Source organism: Corvus cornix, chromosome 3 (genome assembly GCF_000738735.6).
Source record: "Corvus cornix cornix isolate S_Up_H32 chromosome 3, ASM73873v5, whole genome shotgun sequence".
Classification (NCBI taxonomy): domain Eukaryota; kingdom Metazoa; phylum Chordata; class Aves; order Passeriformes; family Corvidae; genus Corvus; species Corvus cornix.
Genome location: NC_047056.1, coordinates 10,336,696 through 10,360,624, shown reverse-complemented (window position 1 = coordinate 10,360,624; position 23,929 = coordinate 10,336,696). Strand labels below are relative to the sequence as shown.

Here is a 23,929-nt window from a genome sequence, read left to right as displayed (position 1 = left end):
CGGGCGGGGCGGTGGCGCGCGCTGACGGCTTCCGGCGTGCGCGCGCGGCGGGCGGCGCGCTCGGGGGGCCCGGCGGAGGTCGGGGCGGTGTCGGTGCGGCCGTCGGTGTCGGTCCCGGTGCGGAGCCGTGTCGGTGTCGCCGCGATGGACACGCTGGGCAGGAAGGTGGTGGTGTGCGACAACGGCACCGGGGTGAGTCTCTCCGGGCGGCGCTGGGGCCCGCCCTGCTGCCGGGGCGGAGGGGAAGGGGAAGCCGGGCGACTCCCCCGGAGCCGGCCCGGGCTTCCTGCCGGCACCGCCCGCGGGCCGCGCCCGCCCGGCCCTGCTGCCGCCACCGGGCCCGGCCGCCATCCCGGCGCTGGCGCGGGCCCGCGGAATGAATGGGCGGGGGGGGCTGCCGGCCCTCGGCCGGGTGTCCCCGTGCCCCCAAACCAGGGGGGAGCCGCCGGGGGTCTGCGGTGCTGCGTCTGCCGTGCCCGCCCCCATCTCCTCGGCGCTCTGCTTTTACCGTCAATATCGTGATTTCTCTACGTGATCTGAGCGAGTCTCTCTGTAGCAACGAGCGTTTAGACAAAAATACCGATTTTCAGAAATTCTGAATGAGCGCATTATACATCGAGCAATCAGGATATGTCCTCTCTCTGCAGGATAATTACTTTAGAAAAATGTTTGGGGGTTTTGTTGTTGGGGTTTCGTGGGGGGGGGGGCTTGTTCGATTTTATTTTTTTGGCAGCTGCTGTTCAAAACAGAGCATCATCCTTTCCTTAATACCTCTCTGATCTGCCACGTACCTCCAAATCGGCATTTTTTAAATGAAAGGTTTTCTTCCCATCCTTTTCACCTTTTCCTGCCTCCATAAGCGTGCAAGCACCCGCTGGAGATCCATCCTTTTGTCAGGCTGTGAGGCACCCTGGCAGGAAGTGAAAAAGATACCATTTTAAAGCAAGAAGAAATCAGATGCTGTCGGTTGATATTTCCTTTGGTAATTTTTTTTAGCAATCTAGGGTTTCCCCTAGTAAAGCGGTATTATGTGAAGAGTTAACATAGCTGGTGGTACATTAAGATCTTCTGAATGGCAAAAAAAAAAAGCAGGTTGTTGGGGTTTTTTTATGTGGACATTTGCAATAAAGAAGAGGGGGTTTTTTTGATAAGCCTAGGAAAGAATAGTTGAGACAAAGGATGATGTTACTAGAGATTCAGCATCTTAAATTAGAAGGTTTTCCAGTTAGCATCTGAAATTGTTGGAATGGTTCAGGAGGAAGAACATATTTGACAGTTCAGGGATTTGACAGTTTTGATGTCTTCATTTACCCTCATATAGCAAAAATTAATAGGGCTAGGGTTCTTAGCCTTTGGGCATTTTTTACGCTATCATTTAGAAAAAGGAAAGAGGAAAAGATAGCATTTAGCATTTTCTTCTTACAAAGGCACATGGAAGCTGCTTTACATTTTTGTTTGTTCGCTTGTTGGGGTTCTGTGGGTTTGTTTTTGTTTTTTTTTTTTTCTTTAATATTCCTACTGTGAGGCCCAGATTTAAAAAAAAATAATTTAGAGCTTCATCTATTGGTGCGATCCTTTATATGGCAATAATCACTGGGTTGTAAAATGTTTAGTGTATTGGTGGTGACAGCAGTGTTGCGCCTTGGCTGGTCTCAGGTGTGACACATGGGGTAGAAGCGGTTGTTCCAATCAAATTTCACAAACTGGGTGTGCCACACAGATTTCTTTACAACCTAAGGCATCTGTGCCTGCTGTTAATTCCAGAGACATCTTGGATCAATACATTTTTTCCCTTTGTGAGTTGTACCAGCAGGATATAAATAACCACAGGAGTGGAAAGTGCCTTTATGGTGCAAGAGGAGGGGCCTGTGTCACTTCAGCTGGTGCGGCTTTGGGTTGTGCTTGGCCTTTGGGCAGAACAACATGTGTCTGGAAGTACCCTGGCTACGGACCTCCTTGGGTGGGAGAGCAGAGTATCAGAAGTAGTTGTTAAATCAGTCAACTCGAAATATTTAGATTGAATTGGGATAATTGAACAAGGATTGGGATAACTAAGCTGGAAGAAAATTCCATTCAGTAAAACTTTTGAGTCTCAACTGCATGTGAAGATATCAAGTAGTTCTATATCATCAAACCAGTGTTTTGATAATAATATTTTTCCTATGTGACAAGAGATGTTTTAGGTCAGAGTGATTTAAGATACCTCATACTTAAAAGCATGATTGAAATGAAATCTCCTGCCAGGCGTCAGAAATCTTAGATAAAAAAATGGAGAATATCTTTGGAAAAATCAGGTGAATTTTTAACATTAGGCTTGTCTTTGAAATTTACTGTTCTTGTTAGGCTGCAGTAGGACTTCTGATGTATCAGGCTGCAGCTTATCTTTGAGGAAGAGGTGAGGGACTAGAAGGAAGTTGTTGCAACACGTAGTGTGGGAGGCAGGCAGTGGCACCTCAGAGGTCTAAAGCATTAGAGGTGGATGTTCTTATTGTTAGAGGCCAAACAGAAAGTTGCTTCTTGGCCTGTAAAATTGCTGTAACTGTATTTAGGGTTTTTGTTTGAGAGTTGCATCAGTGGAAAGGATCAAGCTCAGAGATCTGATAAGAGTATTAGTATTCATTTTAAAACCAGTCACGTGACCTGTTTGCAAGCTTCCTCATTCTTTTAGTTTGAAAGAACACTTATACATGCAAGTTCTTAGTGTTTGATGACTCAGTAGGAAGTGAAAGACTCAGTATAAACCACAGTGAAATGGAGAAGAAACTATATATGGTAAAAATTCTTACATACATAGGCTTGCACACAGGCAAGCTAAGTAGCTATTCTTAAAACATGCAGAATGTATAGCAAATGTGTGCAAAAACAAATGATGATGAAGTCCTTGCAGAAATGGGTAAATTCATGGAGTGCTCATGTTACTGTTGGAGACACGAGCATTATACTGAAATTGTTCAATAATTGTTGTGAGGGGTGTGCGCAGCAAGAGGTGGAAGAGAAACAAGTGCACTGTACTTAAATTAGAGAGTTTCAAATTGAGAGTGGCAGGAACAGTGAGCATTTGGAAAGTGGACTTTGGAAAGAGAAGCTGTTCCAGATTACTGCACTTCATGACATTTTCTTGAAGATTTTGGAGGATTTCCTATAAGGGACAGGAGGGAGAGGTATCTTATGTTTCCTGTACCCCTTCAAAAAATCTAAACCAGTCCAAAATCTATTGTTACACAGATCTGTGCATTTACCTGTTGGTAGTTTTACCAAGTCTGGTTCTTCAGCCATAATAGCCAATGTTAGGCCATCATAAACCTACTGAATCAGCTGAATACTCAGGATTGTATCAGGGAGAGTACTACAGTGGGGATGCTCCCATTGATAGGGAAGCTGACAAACAAGGCTCACTTGTCCTTATCTTCACCAAATTTTTATGTAGACTGGAGGGGGAAATTTCAAATTTGAAGGCAAATTAAAATTCTGTCCTTTCTGTGTATGGCTGAATCTATCAAAATTTGTAAAATGTCATTTTTAAACCTCTCTGTTCTGGCCAGAAAGAAGTGGGAAACAGACTGAATGTCCAAGCTTAATCTCACTCATTGTAGTTCGCATTGATTAAATCTGGTTTTGATTGTGTTTTAGGCTGGTTGGAGAAATGACAATCTGTTTTTAAAGTCTAGGATTTGTTAATTGCCAACATAGTTAATTTCCTGGGAAGATGCGTCAAGGTGTTAATGCAAAAAGAGGCTGGAAGTTGCTATTCATATCAAATAGTAAGAATTTTCGTGGTTTTGTAGGTCACCAGTTTTTAGGTCAGTATAGTTGTATGTGATTTTGAGAGGTGTTTTAAAGGTTGGCCAAGAGCACTGATTTTTGTGCAGTAGTTGTTTTGGTTGCATACATCAGGGTTGCTATATAAATACTGGGGGTTTAGCAGGGTTTAAAAGTTTGAGTAGTGGAGCTTCTTGAGGGAAGCGTTTCAGGAGTATAAGTTCTAAGGATTTATTTAAATATTACTTATCCTGTTACTTCTGTTGACCAGCATGGCTGGTGGTGACTGTTAGGGAAGTTGCTTCATGCTGGGGAACAGAAAAGGAGGAAAAAGCTGTACACAAATACACGGTTGTAAAGATGCATGGAGGTGCTTATGGTTGTGCTTAGAACAATTTAGGAAACCCTAAGCTGGAGGATAGGATTGTATGGCTGTTTCATAGAACTTCCTTCTTAGGAAACCTTCTTGACCAGGTCCTGCACAATGAATTTTATAACAAGCATACCTACACACTGTAGCAGCAACAAAAACTGTGTGATTGCCCTTAATGCAGTAATTCGCTAAGCCTGAAAGGGAGCTTTTATTTATTTTTTTTTTTTTTTAAGTACGGACACTGTTGTTTGGACTGAGCTCAGCTCTTCAAAATACCACATACGTTTCCTCAAATTTAAAACTTCTGTTAAAGCCTTCTGGTGTGTTCAGGTATGTGATCCAGAAGTGCTTGTGGCTGCTCTTTGCTTTCTCATAGCAGCACTGCATTCTTGAATACACAGATAAGATCTGTATAACTCCTAGGTACGCCTGGCCTTAGTGTAACCGAAAGAATTGGTAAATACTTGCCTTTTTAGAGTACTCTGGGTTTGAAGTAGAATGAGTGAAATGAGTTGTGTACACAATGTCATTCTTCAGGTGTTCCAAACAGCTCTGCCTTTGGAGAGCAAACACTGAAGGAGTGAAAGAAACTAGGGTCACAAAAGAGCAAAATAAAAATCCTTTCTCCCCTCCATTACCCCAGCTATAATTAAAATATCTCTTGGCTCTTTCTGTAATTGGCTGTCTAAATTTCTTTCCACAACAGGTGCCCTTTTTTACTGCAGTAAGGTGAATAATTACGAGCAACAGCACAAGTGACTTTTCATGTTACCGTTAGTGTAATGACAGAATTCCTGTCAGCTGCAATTAACTGTACTCTTTGCTTGGATAATTGTTCCAGTGGCAGTCTTCAGACCTTGCTTCAGAAAGCTCAGTGAACGTTTGGAAAATTCTAGCAGATGGCTTTTAATACAACCTGCAGTGAATAATAATGTTTTGGGACAGGGTGCCGAGGAGACTGTGAATTGCCTGTTCTTGGAGGCTCCCAGCACCCAGCTGGTCCCAGCTCTGAGCAACCTGCTCAGAATTCAGCAGTGACTGGTTTGAGCCCAGGGTTGGATGAGACAGCTCCTGAGGTTCCCTCCAACCTGAGGGGTCCCATGGTGCTGGGTTACCGCTGCTGCACCTCAGTGGTTGGGTAATTTTGCAGATGAAAATGTTTTTGTTCTGGCATGTTGATACAGTCCAGTAGGTGAACTGTGCATCAGAATAAAAGAGGAGTCTGCTCTGTATGAGCTGCGGGCAGAACCTCAGAGTATGATACATGGAAATATCCTATCAAAGTAGTACAGCTGAAGAGCAGAATTTGCTGATCCCCGTGTACTAAACTTGTAACTTCTTGATGGCACATTTAAAGTTTATATTTTACACCTGAACTTCCTCTAGTGGCTATTTTTTTATTGTTCAGTAAATTGTCATTGTTTTCTTAGTGTATATACTATCTTGGAACCCAGTGGTATAAAGCTTCCTTTTGTATATATTGGGGTAACAAACAGTCTTTCAGAGCATCCTGTTTGGTGTGAACTGCCATCATCTGAGGTTTTGGTTGTGCTGTTGGTTTTAGAAGTGCTTGCTGCAAACTTTATCCTTAAAGGAAACCCTAAAAATTATGACACTTTGAGAAATCCATCTGAATTGCTAGTTCACATTTGAGCACTTTTTATAAGGGCATAAAACTTGAATTTGCAAGGTTTTGGGGTTTTTTTTTCTGGTGCGTAGTTTATTACGCTGCTGTGTGCTCTAATTGGAGACGTGATTTAACTAGGTTTCATTGGTACTCATTGTAAAGTGATCCATTACAAAATTACAGATTTCACGTTGCTAGAGCACTTTTTTACAGAGTGGCAGGAAATCCAAATTCAGACACCGGACTCTTACAGCTTGCAATGTACTTATTAATTTTAATACTGTTTCTCAAAAATATGACAGTCTTGATTCAGAAAACATTCTGGAAAATAATTTTTTCAGTTTTAAAGACCTATGTATCGTCTAAAATGTGTAAAATTGATTTGAAAGTATAAATCAAATTGGTTTCCAGTGGGGCACATGCGCTTAAATTTCGACTTTTAATTTTTTACCCCAAACCAGGTTTGTATTGGTAAAAAAAAATAATGCATATTCTAATAAAATTATTTCTTCCTTTTCAGTTTGTGAAATGTGGGTATGCAGGCTCAAATTTTCCAGAGCACATTTTTCCAGCTTTGGTTGGAAGACCCATTATAAGATCAACTGCTAAAGTAGGAAACATTGAAATCAAGGTAAATGTTTTGATTGTTATTTCTTTCTGACAGATAAAAATATTTAGGGCAGCTTTTGAGTTGTGTAATGTTTGGAAGTGTTTTTTTCCTTAACTCCCTTTTATGCTGTTTCAGTATTTCTTGATTTGTTTCTGTATTGGATTTTAGCCTGTCACAAACTACAAAGTTCAGAAGAGGGTAATCTAAAGCACTGGAGGCCTTCAGATAGTACACCTGAGGAGGCAGCAGGTAGGGCTCGAGTGGTTCTGGGCAAAAAGGGGCTTCAAATGCCAATATGCAAATGATGCCAAGATTAGAAAGCAGCACTCAGACAGAAGTGACTGACTGTCACCGAGCCGTACTGTGGGATTTTGAGACAATGCTGAAGAACTGCTGGAGCTTCCAGGTTTTTCTGTATGGTTTGCTTTCTACTCAGAGTTGATCATCTGTGATCTTGTATGAGATGTTTAACCTTGGTTGTGTTTGCGTTTCATTGTTTCTATGGTTTTTGTTTTCCTTTTGCTGTTGATGGATGTAGGTGCTCCACACCAGTTAGAGATGGAGAGGCTCTGTTCAGGCTGCTTTGTCTTGGGACATTATTCCAAGACATGGGGGGAGAACTACTGTTGAATTCATTTTCTGAAGTCCAGGGAGCTATAATTTTTCACTTATTTTGTAATTACAGAGTAATACTTCAAATGTTATTAGTTGCTTCTTCAATACAGGCTTTGGTAAATGTCTTGGCCCTGCTGTGGTCACATCCTCCCTTCTTGCTTCTAACCACACAATTCTCACCTTGTGCTGGTCATGCTGCTTGTGCAGGCATGTTGTGAGCCGCTTCAGTGAGCTGATTCAGCTGAAAAAGAGGGATTTCTTGGTCAGGTGAAGTTCTGACTGCCTCACTAGACCGTCGTGCAAACTCCAGTTGGAGAGCGAGGGAGAAGCAGGTGGCAATGCAGAACTGTAGAAGTGCCCACTTAGCCAGTGAAGGTTAAGTAGGACCACACATATACAGGCATTCAATTGTACTTTCCTTATTTGCTTCTGAGCAGCAGTTTAGGAAGAGGAGAAAAAATCAGTCCAGTCTTGTTCCTTATTTTCAGAACCCTGTAGCTGACAAGGAGAACTTGAGTTGTCGAGTTTCTGCTTCTGCCTGTAAAATGGTTGTAGCGTCAGCAGGCCATACCAGGAAGTCAAAAGGCTGAAAGACACTAGAGCTTCCCAAGATATGGTTGTGGGTTTGTCTTGTTGCTATCTCAGTAATGCTTTACTTTGTGTCAGCTAGGACAATTTGGTTGAGAGGATAGAAATCTTTCCCTTTCACAGTAGAGAGGATTTTTTTGTAAGGAGAAGGAAAACATAATCCTTTCTCTAGTAAGACTTGGGGAGAGGTATTTCTTTGAACTTAATGTGAGAAGCCTCCTTAAAGGAGGTCCTGGTAAAGTTTTATGAAATTATGCAGTGATTTATGAGTCTGAACTCCCCCCCCCAAAACTTTCTTGCATGAAATCTCATTGTTGAAGTAATGTTTTATTTCCAGCTGATTCAATACAGCCTGTCCTGCCAGTTTTGGTATCCTCTGATTATCTGATACCTTAATTTAATATTGTTACAGATAACAGTGTTATGTTGAAAAGATAGGAGGTAGAAGTGGGTAATTGCTATGATGTCAGCAAAAGAACCTGTAAACTATCATTTTGCATGCATTGCTGGTCTTCTGCTTGAGCATGGATCATGTGGGTGTGTTTCAAAGAGTACAAACTGTGTCTAGATTCTTTCTAGAAGTTTTATATCATCTGCCTATAACAGCTTGTCACCCTTTCTTAAGGAAGCAGTGTATCAAGAGAAGAAACCCCTGCCACAGATACTTTGGATATCCCAGTAGGATAATACAGTAGAAAGACTTGTTAAGCATGAGTGCTGTTTTTCTTTGTGAGAATCTTGCAGATTTCCTAAAAAATGTATTTTAGTGGATGAGTTTTATGCCAAAATTTAATTCTGGGCATACACTGTGAGTTCTTACAGGATAAGTTTAAAACCGAGTAAAGGAAGCTGGCAAGAAGATTATCAGTTTAACTTTTCAAAACTATTCAGGAAAGCTGCACTCCTGTGAAATTCAGAAACTCTGTGAAAGGAGCCTGGAAGCTGATCAAAACAGTGGTTATCATCCATTGAGTTACCACTTTCAAGTTGCTTTGACCATATTTTCCTTATGGATTCTCATTTCAGCTAGCAGCAGGGATATCGTTTTTTTCTCTTACTCAGGAGTTCAGTTATTACTGGGATTATTTTGCTTAAAATTGCAAGTAAAACCAGAAGCATAGATGCTGCTCTTGGTTTTTACTGACCTACAAGTCTTTGCAGCAGGTTTGGGGGGTATTAGTAAGTCAGTACTAAGGAATAGTTTTCAGTTCTTGGATATATTAAATGATTTTTTAAAAAAAATTTAAATTTAGCGATTGTCAGAGCTAGTTATGATCAGTTGTCCTGTGCAGAGTCTTGTGTAGTTCAGATACACACCTTGCCCAGGGCAAAACTCCACTGTTACAGAATATTTATGCACAGAATCCTATTTATGACGGATAGGCAGATACACCAATCTTGTTTGCAGCCTAAGAAGCCTAAACATGACTTGCCACTGACATGTAGCAATAGCTTCCTTTAAAGAGACAATTTAATCTGGTGTCCTGATAATGTTAGTTTGGCCCTAACTAAACTAACTCAGATCATTTCCTGCTGTACATGCATCTCTTTTCAGCCTAATTCTACTGTGTACTTAAAATAATTTGAGAATTTCATTTAGGCGTTTTCTGACTTTCTTGCTTCTACCTTTTCTTCACCTTTCTTGACCTGTTGAAGTAGAATAACAAAATGATGGTAAGTGAGGTGCCCCTGTGCTTTTTGTTTACCATTTTTGCTTGATGAGACCTAGTAGCTGTTATGTTATTTTTTAAATGCTATTCATTGTTTTGTCTTGTCTTACATTTTACATTTGAATACATACTTATTTTGGACATTGTTCATTGCTTTGGTTTACTGGCAACTAATTAATGGGAATATTTTATGTATTGCTTTTAAATGCTACATAACCTGTAGTTTTGCAAGATGCAAGAATAACATTGAAAGATCAACGTGAACTCAGCATCTTTAACAGTAGAAATTACTTAACGTTACAAACCAAGAGTTTGAAGAAACATTCAGATTTTCAGTAGACAGATATTACTGAGTACTGAAGTGGTGGAAACATTGGATGCCACAATACTGATTCGTCTCTGCAAATTTGGTTGTGTTGTCCTTCTTCAACTGCCAAGTGTACGTGTTTGTTAGTGTGCTAGTGCTGATGTTCTCAAGAGAGAACAATTGTTCTTCCCTTTAGCTTTGTTTTAAAAGGATGTGAAAGTTCTGTGCAACTTTCACTTTGCACCTTTGAATAGCGGTTTTTCCTGGGCTATGTCCTGTTGGGCAGCTTAGAGCCTCACAGAGCAGTGCACAAAAAAGGCTTCTGATCTTCTGATTCTTCTAACTGGTGGAGTTTGTGTCGTCTTAAATTCTCATGAGTAATGTGGCTGCATGGTGGAGTTCTCATACTATGGTTTCACTAGAGTGCTTTTGATTGAAAGTGTTGGAGTCTTGACTTTTGTCTTCTGTACAGTCAAGAGCTGAAGTGCAAGAAAAGTGCAAGTGAAGATCTGCTGTGCAAGGAAAACAAGTAAAACACCTTGTCAGGGAGAGAAGGTGAAAGAGGAGTGGTTTCACTTAAACTATTTCCAGTTCACTTCCTTTTTATATAGTTAACAATAACTGCTTAGGTTACTTCTAAAACACGCATTATAAAACCGGATGCCAGATTTTTTCTTGTGCATCTTTTTTTCTCTGGCACTGAATAGTAGGTTGAGTAACCCTCACTTCCAAGTTTGCTGTGCCACAGTAACTGCGAGCTGTCGTGGCATAGGTTTGGATGAAGCAGCTGGCTTTTCTTTTTTTTTTTTTTTTTTTTTTTTTCCAATTAATATTATTGTGGACACAGAGCTAATGATACCTAGAAATATGTTCTTACAGCCTAAGTACAAGTGAGTCAGTTCGGGGTTCTTTAGAAAAGTATGGGATATAATGAGGAGCAAAGATAAGATGTTACTGTGCATACTTCCTGTGGGAAATACGTGGGAAAGGAGAAGATGCAATGCTACTAATTTGAATGTGCAATGTTTGCATAACTAACGTTAATAAACAGATTGCTTAATCACTGTGAAATGACTATACAAATTGCATTAGTTGGTTGTGTTTGTGCAAGAACACATTACTGGGGTTTCTGGCATGGGACTTTTGGCAAGGAACAGACGAGGTTATATTGTATATTTAGATATGTCTCTTCACACCCTATTGACACAGGCAATATGTAAACCATTGTTTCTTTTAATGTCTGGTGTGGAACTTATAATCTCTTATTTGCTTTTGCTCCTGTTCGGTACGCTTATTCACCACTCATTATTCCTTTTTTGGTATTGTGCACAGAAATTTGCAACATGCATGGAAAAATATTCTGCCAATCCCACCTACTACCCTTATGTGCTGTTTTGCATCTCGGCTCTTAGAAATTAGTATTTGATAAAATAATTTGGGAGGTGCCAGTGGAGAAACATCCGTACTTACAAAGGTCTTTGTAGTCTCTAGCTCTAACAGGGTTTATTGGTTTCTTTAAGGTTAATTGAAAAAATCAAATCAATAATACTTATTTTGGAAAAGATTTAGGATGGGTAACAGCCAAATTTAAATATTACATGAAATATCCTCTACTTCTCTCCTAAGTACCTGCAAATGGTTCAAAAATGTGGGCATTGTTTAAGAACACATCTGGACACAGGCTGAAGCAGTTCACTGTCATTTTTGAGGAGTTTGGTGTTTAGCAAACTTTGTAAACACTGACATGTTTTTGTATTAAAATTTTACAGGATCTCATGGTTGGTGATGAAGCCAGTGAATTACGATCAATGCTGGAAGTGAATTATCCGATGGAGAATGGCATAGTTCGAAACTGGGATGATATGAAACACCTTTGGGATTACACGTTTGGACCAGAAAAACTTAATATTGACACAAAAAATTGTAAAATACTACTCACAGAGCCTCCCATGAATCCAACTAAAAATAGGGAGAAGATTGTGGAGGTATGTCTGTCTAGTAGAAGCTGATACACAGTCATTGGAGCATTGCTAAGAGATTCCTTGTTCCAGCAACATGCAGTGACTGTCTGAAGCAAAGCAGTTCTGTTCTCTAACCAAAACTCATTCTCAGCCATAGGCATGAATGCTACTGTGCTTAAATTCAAACCAGCTGATCTCATTCACAAGCTGTAAGCAGGCGTCTTGTCTCAAGCATTAACAGCAGCATTAAAACACAGAATTGGAAATACATGTCTGTCTTCACATACCCAGGATACGTTGATTACTAGCTGTTGGATGAATGTTAATTACTTTAAACGACTTGGACTTGTATAAGCCAGTAATGCAGAGGAGATTGGAGTTAGATGATGCTTACCAGACAGAGCAGTGTTGTTGGAGGTAGTTGAGAGGAAGGTGTGATGACAACCAATGCACTAATCTTTAATTAGTGCTAGGGATCATCAGTGAAAGCCTTCTAAGAAGGAAAGCCTGGTTCTTGCATCCTCAATCTCAGAGTGCTGCCCTGATGATCTAAGCTCCAGCTGAATGTTGTGTTCAGTGTAGGTTGTCAGATATATATTGTTTAGCTACTGTACTATGTGATGAAGACTCAGTTTTGAAGAGCAGTAATGTTTGATGAGAACAAAATGTTTCGTTTTCTGTTTTGTTGCATTTTTTTCTCATAAGCATCATACGTATTTTCAATTAATGTAAGTTTGAATATCAAAGCTGGTATATATATTTCCACAAATTCATTGCTTAGTCTGTTAAGAATTTACATTTATCATTGCCTTTCCTTTGAAATCCTTTTGATGTCACAGCTGCAGTAGTGCTTTCTGCAGTGTGGCAGTGAATACATTTGCACTAATCCTTTCTTTCAGTGGCCAGGGAGCAAATGAAGTCTGGCAAAATTGGGAAAACTTAAGTGAAAAAAATCAGACTCTGCAATCTAAATTTTTAAAATTTAAAATCTAAAAAACTGCATTTTTTAAGCAATTGTGGACATCAGGGATCTATAACCTGAGTATCAGGTAATGCAACACTAGTAATATCATGTACTGTGTATTAGCCAGCTGTGGTGTGATAGGCAGAGCAGATTATTCTCGGTGGCCTCCTCATAGCAGGAATGGCTCTACTTCCTGTCCAGGCTTCTTTGCTTTTCAGTTGTCAACAATAGTGTTCTTGTTTCTGTTTTCCTGATAAATACAAAAGGATGGATTTTAGTTAATCTGGTGCCAAGTAATTTTATACCAGAAATTCAAGAGTCTAGCGTGGCCTCTGAATTCTGGTAGAATATTTGCATTGCTCCATTTGCCTCTTTAACACCACCCCAGAGATCATAGATACTTAATCATGATGCAGATTAGTGAGAACTAGAATCCATTTTTGTGAATTTAAATTTGAGTACACAGAAGCTCATTGTTTCTATTAATGTTTTTAATGGAGCACAATGTTAGGAGAACTTACAATATTTAGTTTAACTGCAACATATTTATACTCCTTCCATTTTTGACATAGCCTCCTCCTTTCCAGGGAGGCAAGCCCAGTGTGAGGCAGAGGACTGAATTAAGATAATTCCTAAAGCCTGCAGTAAATATAATAATGTCTCTGTATTTTGGGATACAGTGCAGAGCATTTGAGAAGAAAAGCTTAGTCATCTGGACCATATAAAGATGATAGATAATTATATATGCTGTCCTTCATTCTGTTTCCAGTAATTTTCTTTTCTCACTTCATGGCTTTATCAGACCCACCTGCAATAGTAAGGCAGCAAGTGTTCACATGTCAGCTATTTTGTAAAATATATATTAGAAAAGTGCTTTTCCTTCCATAGCATGTACAAGACCCTGGTTGCTCCTCAGCTTGACAGCGTGTTAGCTGTTTGTGTCTATCTGCTGCACTCCCATTGTGTAACACCCTCAGAAGCACCCAGACTGTAGTGGCAAATCAAGAAGCTGTAGAGACGCTCGAGCACAGTCACTTCATCTAATCCAACCTATGATTCCTTATATTTTTCCCCAGTTTTTAATTCTTCTTCCTTTCTGTACCCAGTTAGAACATCACTCGGTAGGTAATCAAATATCTGCTGTCATGTGAAAAAGAATCTTTTCAGGGAAACATCTTGCTCAGTATTTACATCTTAAGATTTGTTCACATACATGTCCAGTGTCAAGGCAATTTCCATGTCAAGTATATCTTGGAAGAATGAATGACAACACCCCCAAAGGTTATAAAAGGTTTTGTAGAGGCTTTTAGGGTTTGGTACATGTGAAGGCAGTAACTAATGCCATTTGAATATTGATTTTGTTGTATGAAGGTGATAATCTAGATTTTTCTTACATTATTTTTTCATTTAATAAGCACTCAGGTTGCTTGAAAATATCCATTGGAATAGTCTTGGGTTTAGACAATGACTGCTGAAAGCGGATCTATTTTGAGTTGCTGCCCTTTCAGCTGTTCCCTTTCTGTTCCTTTTCACACTGTTCTAACGGAGGAGGTTCTTTAAATAGTTCAGAATTCTAAAATTGTCAGGCATCAGCTTTTTGCTTCAAAAATATTTAGATATCTTTTACTTGAGCTGTGGGAGTACTTAGGATTCAATCAGTTTCTAATCCTAGAAGTTGCAGAAGGGTTCACAAGGCTCTAGAGTAGCAAAGGCAAAACCTCTGTATGTGTTGGAATAATCAGAATTCATCCATTTTTCCTGGTAAAGCTTTTAGAGGAGAAAACTGCTGTACAGCATGATTTATCTACTTGGCCTTTTCTTGTGTGTTTAGAAAGAAGACAAGATCTTATAAACTCTAAATCCTTTAATCTTGGCCTGCTTCTTAACTGAAACTAGTTCAGTGATTAGGGAAACCTAGTGTACAAGACAAGCAGTTACTTTTCCTGTTTCAGTGTGAATTCTGCAAACCTGCAGTTTTCTCTCTGTAGTGGATTTTGCACTAATTTTAAAAGTTTGTCATTGATTGCCCTTTAAAGAAGGGAAGAAGGTGGTTCAGATCCAGAGAACCACCTGTGATCCTGGGCTTATTCTAGACTAAGATATGCAGGAGTCTAGTCTTTATTTGACATAGTCTGCAGTAGTACAAAGTCCGTATGGCTTAATACGAAGAATGAAAAATGCCTGAACTTTGTTTTAAGGCATACACCTTAAACAAACATTTTATTCCCAAGTCACACTTCAGTAATGAATTGTTCAGCTGGTCTACAAGTACTGCCTCCCACTCATTAGGCACTTTGGAAAAGTGAAAATTTGTGTAAAGCTGCAGAAATTGGTGTGTGGGTTTCTTTTGTTGCTAAACGGATGTGGAATATTTCATCTGGCTTGTCTGGTGTGAACAGGTGAGGTACAGAACTGAATGTACTCCTTAGTGTCCTAAAGCACATAGGGCTCTAATGTTTGCGTAGAATCTGTGTGATGAAATTTCTTGGGAAGTGTTTTTGATTAGTAAAAATACAAAATTCTAGAAATAATAGTTTTCAAACACCCATGAAATTTCTTTGAGGTATTTGGTCTATTTTGGAAGCTGATTTTTGCCTTCATCTTACAGGTTATGTTTGAGACGTACCAGTTTTCTGGGGTGTATGTAGCCATCCAGGCTGTTCTTACTCTGTATGCTCAAGGTAGGCAAAATTAACCTAAAATTTCTTTAGTTTACAAATGTGTTGTTGAGCCAAAGTACTAATATGGCATCACTGGGTCTTGGAGTCTTGGGCTTAATTCTATGCTGTTTTCTAAGGAAATTTGGCTCTGACTGGCATGCTTGCTTTTTGTTTTGAGGAACTATTTTTAGGTACCACTGTCGGTGTTACTTGGATTTTGCATGGATAAATGCAAAAACCTGGTTCCTCAAAACTGCTACTGTTCCAGGGTGTAATCATTTTGCCTTTGGCATCAAGTCTTAATGGCTTGCTTTGGATTTTCTGGAAAACGAAGAACTTTTTACCATGAGTAAGAGAGTAATTTCACGATGATCATGTGACTTCTGTACTGTTTTCAGGGGAAAAAATAATTAAATGTTGAGTCTTCTGCTGTAGGCAAACTAGATTGAAATGGTCCTCAGCCTGAGCAGAAAATTATGGATTGTCTGAATTCAGTGGAAATTCTACCATCAACTTCAGTCCATCTAGGATTTTAAGAAGTTACTCAAGCACATCAGTTCTAATACCATGACTCCTGGCATCTGTTTGTCAGTGATTTGGTGTATTTACCTGTCACATGACAGGACATAAATATCTGAGTCCATTAACACGTCACTGTAGTGCCTATGTCCAAGACCAAAAGCAGTGGGGTTCTGGAAGGGTGGTTCTGCCATGCAAGTCATTATAACCACTTGAACCAAAACCACTTTTTCAGACCTGAATATTAATTTTATTTGCTGCAATGTGTGCTATTACATTTTTCCCCTTGGTTTTCTTTGGTTTGATTCCTATAAATATTTAATTAACTGACATTTACAATCTTAAATTCTGCTGTAATTGTACATGTACCTTACTGTGTAGTACTCAATTACTTTGTGAATAACAGAATGTGAGACAACTTAGAGCAGCCTGCAGTGTTTCTACAAACCATCATCTGAAACAAAGCTGAAGACCTTCTAAGATGTAAAAATCCAGGGGCACATAAATCAAACATTTGATTTTGAAAATCAAAAAAAACCCCCTCCTTTAAAACATCCTATGTATTTATATTATTTCAAAGATTGAAGTAGTGGCTAAAGTTATATAGAGATGTGCCTCATTTCAGTATACCACACTTTTAAGGTATCTCCTTAAAATATGTTTTCTTGCTTTAGGTGGCTTGTGAGAAACTATAAAACTGTTTTCTGATCAACTTTCACCATTGATTTTTGCCTCTTAACTGTAGAAACTTCGGTTTCTACACGTTCATGATACCTGTTTTGTATACCTTAGAATTTAATAGTTTGTGGTAAACTTTTTTTGTGAGAGTTGATTTTTTTTTTATTCTGTGAAGGTGGATCTCATTCAGCCTAATGCCACCTCTGTGAGAAAATACTAGGTGTGTGCTGTATAGTCCAAATATTCTCTACCTTACAAAAGTATTTGGTTTTCTGAATACCAGTAAAAATCAACAAGTCCTAAGAATTTAACAAGGTAAACTTGTGGCTTGAACATCTCTAGGTTTCTTCATATTTCAGAAACTAATATAAGGCTGCACAACTGAATCTGTGGAGGAATTTGTGCCCCAATAAGCATTTAATGAGCATAGATATTCCCTTTAATTAGAGTGGAATTTAAGATGTCAAAACACCAGATATAATTGTGAGCGGTAGAGTTCTAAACATCTAGGTAAAAGTAAAAGTAATGCTTCTAAAAAAAATATATGAAAACATTTCTTACTATGACATCCTGAAGTTTAAAATCCACTGATGACTGAGGGAAGAGAGGTTGTGTCAGGTTACAGTGAAAAATCCTATCTTAAACTCACTACTGTTCTGCTCTATTTATGAAAGTGCTAATAAAAGTTGTACTGCCCCGCCATTCTTTTAGGTTTGTTGACTGGTGTTGTTGTGGACTCTGGAGATGGTGTGACTCACATTTGCCCAGTTTATGAAGGTTTCTCTCTCCCTCACCTCACGAGACGGTTAGATATCGCTGGCAGGGATATCACTAGGTACCTCATTAAGGTAAGCTGGGAAGAGGGTTTAAGGTTGTGGCTGGTATCTGTGGTATGTTGGTTCAAGTCAAAATCCCTTGACAGCAAGAAACCACTCTGTGTTTTTCCTTTATTATTCATATGTTAATTACATAAAGAACTCCTGTATTCTCTGTATTGCTTCAGTCTGTTCTTACTGTGTTTCCTCATCTAAATCACATGTGATGATATTGATGTTATTCACAGACATCACATTTTTTTAGTGGCAGTCTTGTAGGAAGGGAATTTATTCCATATTTGGGAAGGAAAAACTTGAAAGTTGCCTTTCTCAATACCTAAAGTGAAAGCTAAATTGTGTTCTTTCAGTCCTACTCATCTATTTTCAGAAAGGCTTTCTTACAGTGTGGAAAATAGTGTAGTGATTCTTCCCCGATTATTAAATAAGAGAGCATGTTTGATAGACAGTTCATTTGTTTGGGTGTTTTAAATATAAGCAACATCCTGGACTGACAAACTTTATGGTTAAACTGGAATGCGGGAATGTTCTGAAGTGAAGTTCTAAAGATAAGAATTATTTTAGGTTTTTTTCATTTGTCTTTGTGCTGGTTATGTTGAAAGTTGTAATGATGAAGAGAATCTCCCATTTGGAGTAATGCTGCTGCCTTTCTGGGGATAATGGATACGCTGGGATGGATTTGTTTTAATACCCACATTTGCAGCTAAAAAAGGGAGATGAACAGAGATACGTGTTTAAATGTACCCCTCTACGGCGAGATCTGGACTGTTCTTCTCATTTCCTGCTTACCTGCTGTGCTCCCTCCAGCTCCTCTTGCTGCGAGGTTACGCTTTCAACCATTCTGCTGATTTCGAGACAGTTCGCATGATCAAGGAGAAGCTGTGTTACGTGGGATACAACATTGAACAGGAGCAGAAGCTGGCACTAGAGACCACAGTTCTAGTTGAATCCTACACGGTAAGTGTCTCAGGACAGCTTTTCTTGTCCTAGACTTCCTAGGTTAAAATTCAGGTAGCATTTAGCTTTGATTCCTTTACAATTTTTCTTGGCAATAGCTCACTTCTCAGCCTGTAGAATCAGATTAATTGGTTCTGCGGAAATCTTCTACAGGCTTTTTTCAGATTTTCTGTAAGACTTTGTACTCATTTTTGTCATTGTAGATCTTTGAAATTTCAATGTTCAGGAATTTGTAGAGAAAATGGACTTATTCTAGCATATGAAATTGTTTCATCTTCATCCATCCAGCAGTGAGACATGAGAATGATATCTGGTGTCAGGAAAGGTAGACTTGCTCCTAGTGGATACTTTGTGATCACAGTTGGAAAAATTTGCAGAAAAGCATTATTCTTGCTGTAAGATAGTTTTTTAAATTGATATTAGGAGTTGGTGTTGCAAGGAAATATTCAGTAGGTCAATATCGATGTATCTGGTTCCTGATGTCTCAAAGTGAATTGCAGAGTGATTAAAGAATTCGTATATTCTTTCAGTACTACTGAATGACTTCTTGCAGTGCTGACAATTATCAACAATTTCCTGTGTTAAAACATTTGGGAGCAATGTAGGTCATTTCCTCTTGGTTTTTTTTAGTATTCAAGTGGCTAAAAGTAGTCTTTTCAATGGTGTTGTTTCTTCCCTAGCTCCCAGATGGCAGGATTATCAAAGTTGGTGGAGAACGGTTTGAGGCACCAGAGGCTCTCTTCCAGCCTCACTTAATCAATGTCGAAGGGGTTGGTGTGGCTGAATTGCTGTTCAACACCATCCAGGCTGCTGACATTGATACCAGGTAAGAGCAGAACGTTTAAAATTCTCGGTCTGGGTGCAGGGGTGATGCAAGAACTAACTGTCTTCAAAGTAACACCTTTTGCTTTAGACACTCTAATGTGTGCTCCTTAGGGAGGGTGTATGCTGGGAGTGGGGCTCAGGCTGAGTTTTTGAAGCTTCACAGGTTGTCTGGAAACTATTTGGGTAAGAACGAGCAAAGATAAAATCTTGAAAGCACAATATTTTTTTATTTCTGCTTTCTGGGAAAGCACGAGCAAGTCTCCTGAACTTGTGCAGTCTGTCTTTGTGTAGTGACTGTTTTTTAGATTTGTATTTACTCCCCTGTCTGTAAGGTACCTACAGTAGTACTGAGTACACTATTACAACACTACAAAGACTTTTTTTTTTTGGGTCAGGTCTGAATTCTACAAGCACATTGTGCTGTCTGGAGGGTCTACCATGTATCCCGGGCTGCCTTCACGACTGGAGCGGGAACTGAAACAGCTCTACCTGGAACGAGTTCTGAAAGGAGATGTGGAAAAACTCTCGGTGGGTATCGGGTTGGCTGCTGCATCCGGAGGGTGCAGAGGCTTTCCCTGAATCCCCACTAGAGGGAACCAAGTGGTCAGAAATGACAGAGCCTGCGGGTGGCCCTCTGCAATTTGCAAAATCGCTGCCTGTCGTTCCTCACACCCTGCGTTTGCTTTGTACATACTTGCAATGAAGTAGTTACCTTCTAGACCCTGCTAGTAGCAAATAATTCCTGAAGTCTTGGGTTGGTTCGAATGTAAAACAGGCTGATAAATGCCAGGACACAAATTGTAGTGTTGGTTAAACAGAGCTAAGGAATTTCTGTGCCTTAAAGTTGTCATAGAGAAAAAAAAAATAAATTTTTTCAATCTGTGAAAGTTTTGGTTCATACTACAAGTGAAATGCTCAAAAGTGAGAGGCTAGAGTTCTAACACGCTTTCAGGTGGAGTAATTTTCCATTGGTTACTGTGATAAGCAGGCAACAGCTGCACACTTTACAGAGGTAACAGCGTGTTGTACTGAAAATTCCTTTGAGTGGAGTTTCTAATGGTGAACTGAATTGAACTTCCCTCGTTCTTAATACAGTGTTCTCTGAAGATCTTCTGTGGAATGAGTCAGTTGTACTGAATGTTTTACATCTGAGACAGTATTTCAGTCATAGCTTTGTACTCATTTTTGCTCGTGAAGTTAGAGCTTTAGCACTGAAGAACTTAAGGGAATATTAATTAGTTAAGCTGGTTTAGATTGTGTAGATTGGTATAGTTCTAAAATACTCATGATTTGATGATCTGGCAACTTCTGATAATTTTAGCCATCAAAGATTAGGAATTATTTCACTCTTTACAGTGTTCCTGAAATGCAAAAATTGGGTCTTTAATTTTTTGTCAGTATTCTGACGCCTGGGCTTTTTGTCAATATACTGAAAGTACAATTTTTGGGCAAGTGTCAGTAGTTGTGTCTAATTTCCAGTGCAAAGTCGTTATTTTACTTTGGTTGCGCAAGCTGGAAGCTCGCACAGAGGGCCCTATGCTAACATTTCAGTGTTTTAGTTGCATTTTTCTCACAAGACAGTTTCCACTTCATTGTTCTGGTGGAAAGCCCAATTTTATTTTGCAAGGCTTTGTTTCAAGAATCCTAGTAACAGTTTCTGTTCTTTTTCTCAGAAATTTAAGATCCGAATCGAAGATCCCCCTCGTCGGAAGCACATGGTGTTTCTGGGGGGCGCCGTTCTAGCAGACATCATGAAAGACAAAGACAACTTCTGGATGACCCGACAAGAGTACCAGGAAAAGGGAGTGCGTGTGCTGGAGAAGCTTGGTGTGACTGTTCGATAAATCCCAAAGCTCGTTCCTGTCACATGTCTAAAGCTTTTTTCTTTCATTGCCAATCTCTGAACTCACTCAGCTACATGCTATGGAAGGGCCTGTCTGTGGCCTTTTGACCCAAACGTCAGGTTTTGTTCTGGTTTCTTGGGGTAGCTTTTGTTAAATGTTTCTTAATGTGGCTAAATTTGACTATTAAATCTGACCACTTCCCTGCAAACAAAACGGAGCAAGAGCAGCCTGTCTACTTCATTGTTCCCTCCCAGTAGGCAATTGGGTAATTCTGGTAGGCTTTTTCTTCTGGGTTTATTGCTGTAGTCCTGCTAGCTTTTGTCTCTAGTTCACAAGGGGTTGTGTGCCTTTTTTAGCATAAGAAAACCTTTAAACAAGAGTTTTTGCTATTGGATCATTGTGGTGGTTATCTTTGCATCTTTATGCCTCTCTCTACATTAAGTTTGCTTTTTTCTTTCCTGCAATTAGGAATTTTGATTAAACATTGTTAAAAACTAGTTGAAGTAGCTGGAATGACTTTAACACACTGTTTCGATGTAATGTGGTTTCATATGCACTGCTGCCTAAACTGGCTTCTGAGGTGGTTCATCCTTAAAGGTGGTGGTGGGGCCTTCAGACTGTATTTCTCTAAGTGGGAATGTACAGTTGCCACAAATGGAGAAACACCTGATGTTCTGGCAAACGTGCATTTGTGGCCTTAGGTGTCTTTTTTCTGGAGAGAGGAGACAGGTTTGAGCTGTTTTTCTTTTTTGTTAAGGGACAGCTGGGGGGTCAGCCTGACCAAAAATGCCTCTTTTCATAACTAAATTTTGGTATTGTGTTGTCTTGGCATAGGAAGCAAGAAGGTTAAATTAGCTATTCTGTAATTGTTGAAGAAATTTAGATATGCTGAGACAGGAGCCTCTAAACTTATTGAAGAGATTTAATACTTTCAGAAATGCTTATGAAAACTGTAACTATAGAGATTAAAACCCCCAGAACTAAGTTTTAAAAAGTCTGATGTTTTAAGTGCTTGTATGTACATCAGAAGCACTTCCATTAAACTTTACATTAACCTAGTGCCAAGTAGTTACTGCAAATGAGTATTTCAATGACCAGTGTTTATTGCAGCAAGCTGATATTTATAAACAACCAGTGGCAGTAGGTTATAAAGAATGACTTATATTTGTTCCAGTTAAGAATAATATTGAAATACAAGATGTTGGTTGGTAAATAGCCACAATTCATTTTATCCAGTCTTGATTTTTGATACTTAACATGGGATGGGAAAGGAAGTGAAAACCAGTGATGAAAATGCTGTTTCCAGAAAGTACATTAAAGCTGAGTTGTTCTAAAAAAATGGAAGTTGTCACTAGTAAGTATCAGCCACCTTTTCTGAGTATAGTTGCCTGTATTTTTTTTCCTACTAGCAGACTGGTAACTCTTTGCAATAAAATCTGCCTTACATTAAGCATAGCAAAAACTGCTTGCATACAAATGCTAGCTAGACTTAGTTCTACTTTGCTTTCCATAGAAATAGACTGGTTTTCAAAGCCTACCATAACATTTAAGCATAAGGAAGTCAAGATCTGCTCTTGACTTCCAAACCTTGGAATGTATGAGAGATGCTTTCATATACTTGCCATTTGTCTACATCTTTACATTAATAATTGACCCCAGGAACATGGAAATATTAAACTCCCTTGGATTCTTAAAATGTGCTTCCTTTCTAAATTGAGCAGACAGCTTCCTTTGGCTGAGCGAGCCAAAGGGGCAGAAACCATGTCTGCATTTCTTTAATAACAAGACAAGTCACTGTAGTATTGCTAGTAATGACCATTTAATTATAGGTGGGTGGGGTTTTTTGCAGCTATATTTACTCTTAACTTGAACAATATGAATTTACAGGCATGCCGGTCATGCCTCAGTGCATGCACTTAAGCAGCTACTAGATTTTTGGGGACATGAATGTAAGGGGTACTCCGAATTCCTGTAGTCTTCTAAACATTTAATACACAAGACTTAAAAATGCTGTGGGCTTGCTTTAGAGCTATGATTTCTCATGTGACTGTCTCTGGGCTTTTCAGACAGTGTTGGGAATCATGGAAATAAACCAAAGAATGACTTAAAAACTTTTTTAAATGACAATCTGTCATGTGATTTTTCAAATCTAGACCTTGATCCTGCAACCCCTTTTCTAAACCATCTTCTCCCCTGTCCACTGGCTTCGGTGAGGTATGTGCATGTTTGAGTAAAGGTTTTGGAATTTGGCCCCTTCACTAGAGAACTTCACAGCACCATGAGTAATAAATGTCAGTTGATTGTGCAGAATCTTGGGTTTCCATGGAAACCATGTATATATTAAAAAAAGCAACTAGCATTTTATATTAACTGTGATCATGGATTCAGAGGAACACATTCGTAATCCAGATACTGAATGGGGTGTTCCAGTTGTGCTCAGTGTGGTTCTCCATGTATGTGTTTGCACACACAAGAGTGTTGTGTGTGTGTTCTCTCAGCTGACAGCTTCAATACTGCTATGAAAGCAATCTGGTTTTAAAGTCTTTTTGAAGACCAAATAACTTGAATTGTATTTGCAAAATGCTTCAGCTCCTATAAAATTAGAATAGAAGATGCCGCATCAGTTGTAAGTTTTTTGGGAACATCCTATTTTTAATGTTAAGCTGCTTCAAACCCTCCCCTCCCCCAGTGTTCTAGGATGTTAACCAGTGTAACACAGATGGCTTTTTATACAGTTCTGAATAATGTTAACACACAACACTGGTTGAGACCATGAATGGAAATAAACATCTATTTAAATTGACAGGTCTTTTCAATACAAAAATAAAATCAGATTTTTTTCAAAGTAGATTATGTTTGCTTTGTTTCCTTTGGGAAATCACAGTTCTGTCAGTTTTTCTCTAACTTAACTTCCATCACAAAACCATCATGAGCCGCTTTTGCTGAGGAAATCTGACGTGACAAAATAACACATTCTCTACTGATTGCTGTGATACTCCATTCTTTAGCCAATATTCCACTCCCTCCATCCTTTTCTTTAAAAAGAAAATAAAATCCTTATCCTTGGACAGGAATCTTTTTCCAGATCAACCTCCATACTGCAAAATGGGAAGAGCCCTCAACTTGTATTGACCTCAGC

At 39.2% G+C, this 23,929-nt stretch overlaps 1 protein-coding gene across 2 annotated transcripts; it reads left to right on the top strand.

Annotated features, from left to right (window-relative positions):
* Positions 1-46: 46 nt before the first annotated feature.
* ACTR2 (actin related protein 2) lies at positions 47-23,638 on the top strand. Of its 2 annotated transcripts, XM_039568919.1 has the most exons (10): positions 51-192; positions 6,280-6,390; positions 9,232-9,246; positions 11,319-11,534; positions 15,083-15,155; positions 17,043-17,179; positions 17,972-18,121; positions 18,802-18,947; positions 19,342-19,474; positions 20,620-23,638. In XM_039568919.1, the coding sequence occupies exons 1-10, from the start codon at positions 145-147 to the stop codon at positions 20,788-20,790; spliced, it is 1,200 nt and encodes a 399-aa protein (XP_039424853.1). In that variant the 5' UTR covers positions 51-144; the 3' UTR covers positions 20,791-23,638. The 2 variants fall into 2 exon arrangements, with proteins under 2 accessions (XP_039424855.1, XP_039424853.1); XM_039568921.1 differs by lacking the exon at positions 9,232-9,246 and having other exon boundaries at positions 47-192; positions 20,620-21,007.
* The last annotated feature ends 291 nt before the right edge of the window (positions 23,639-23,929 follow it).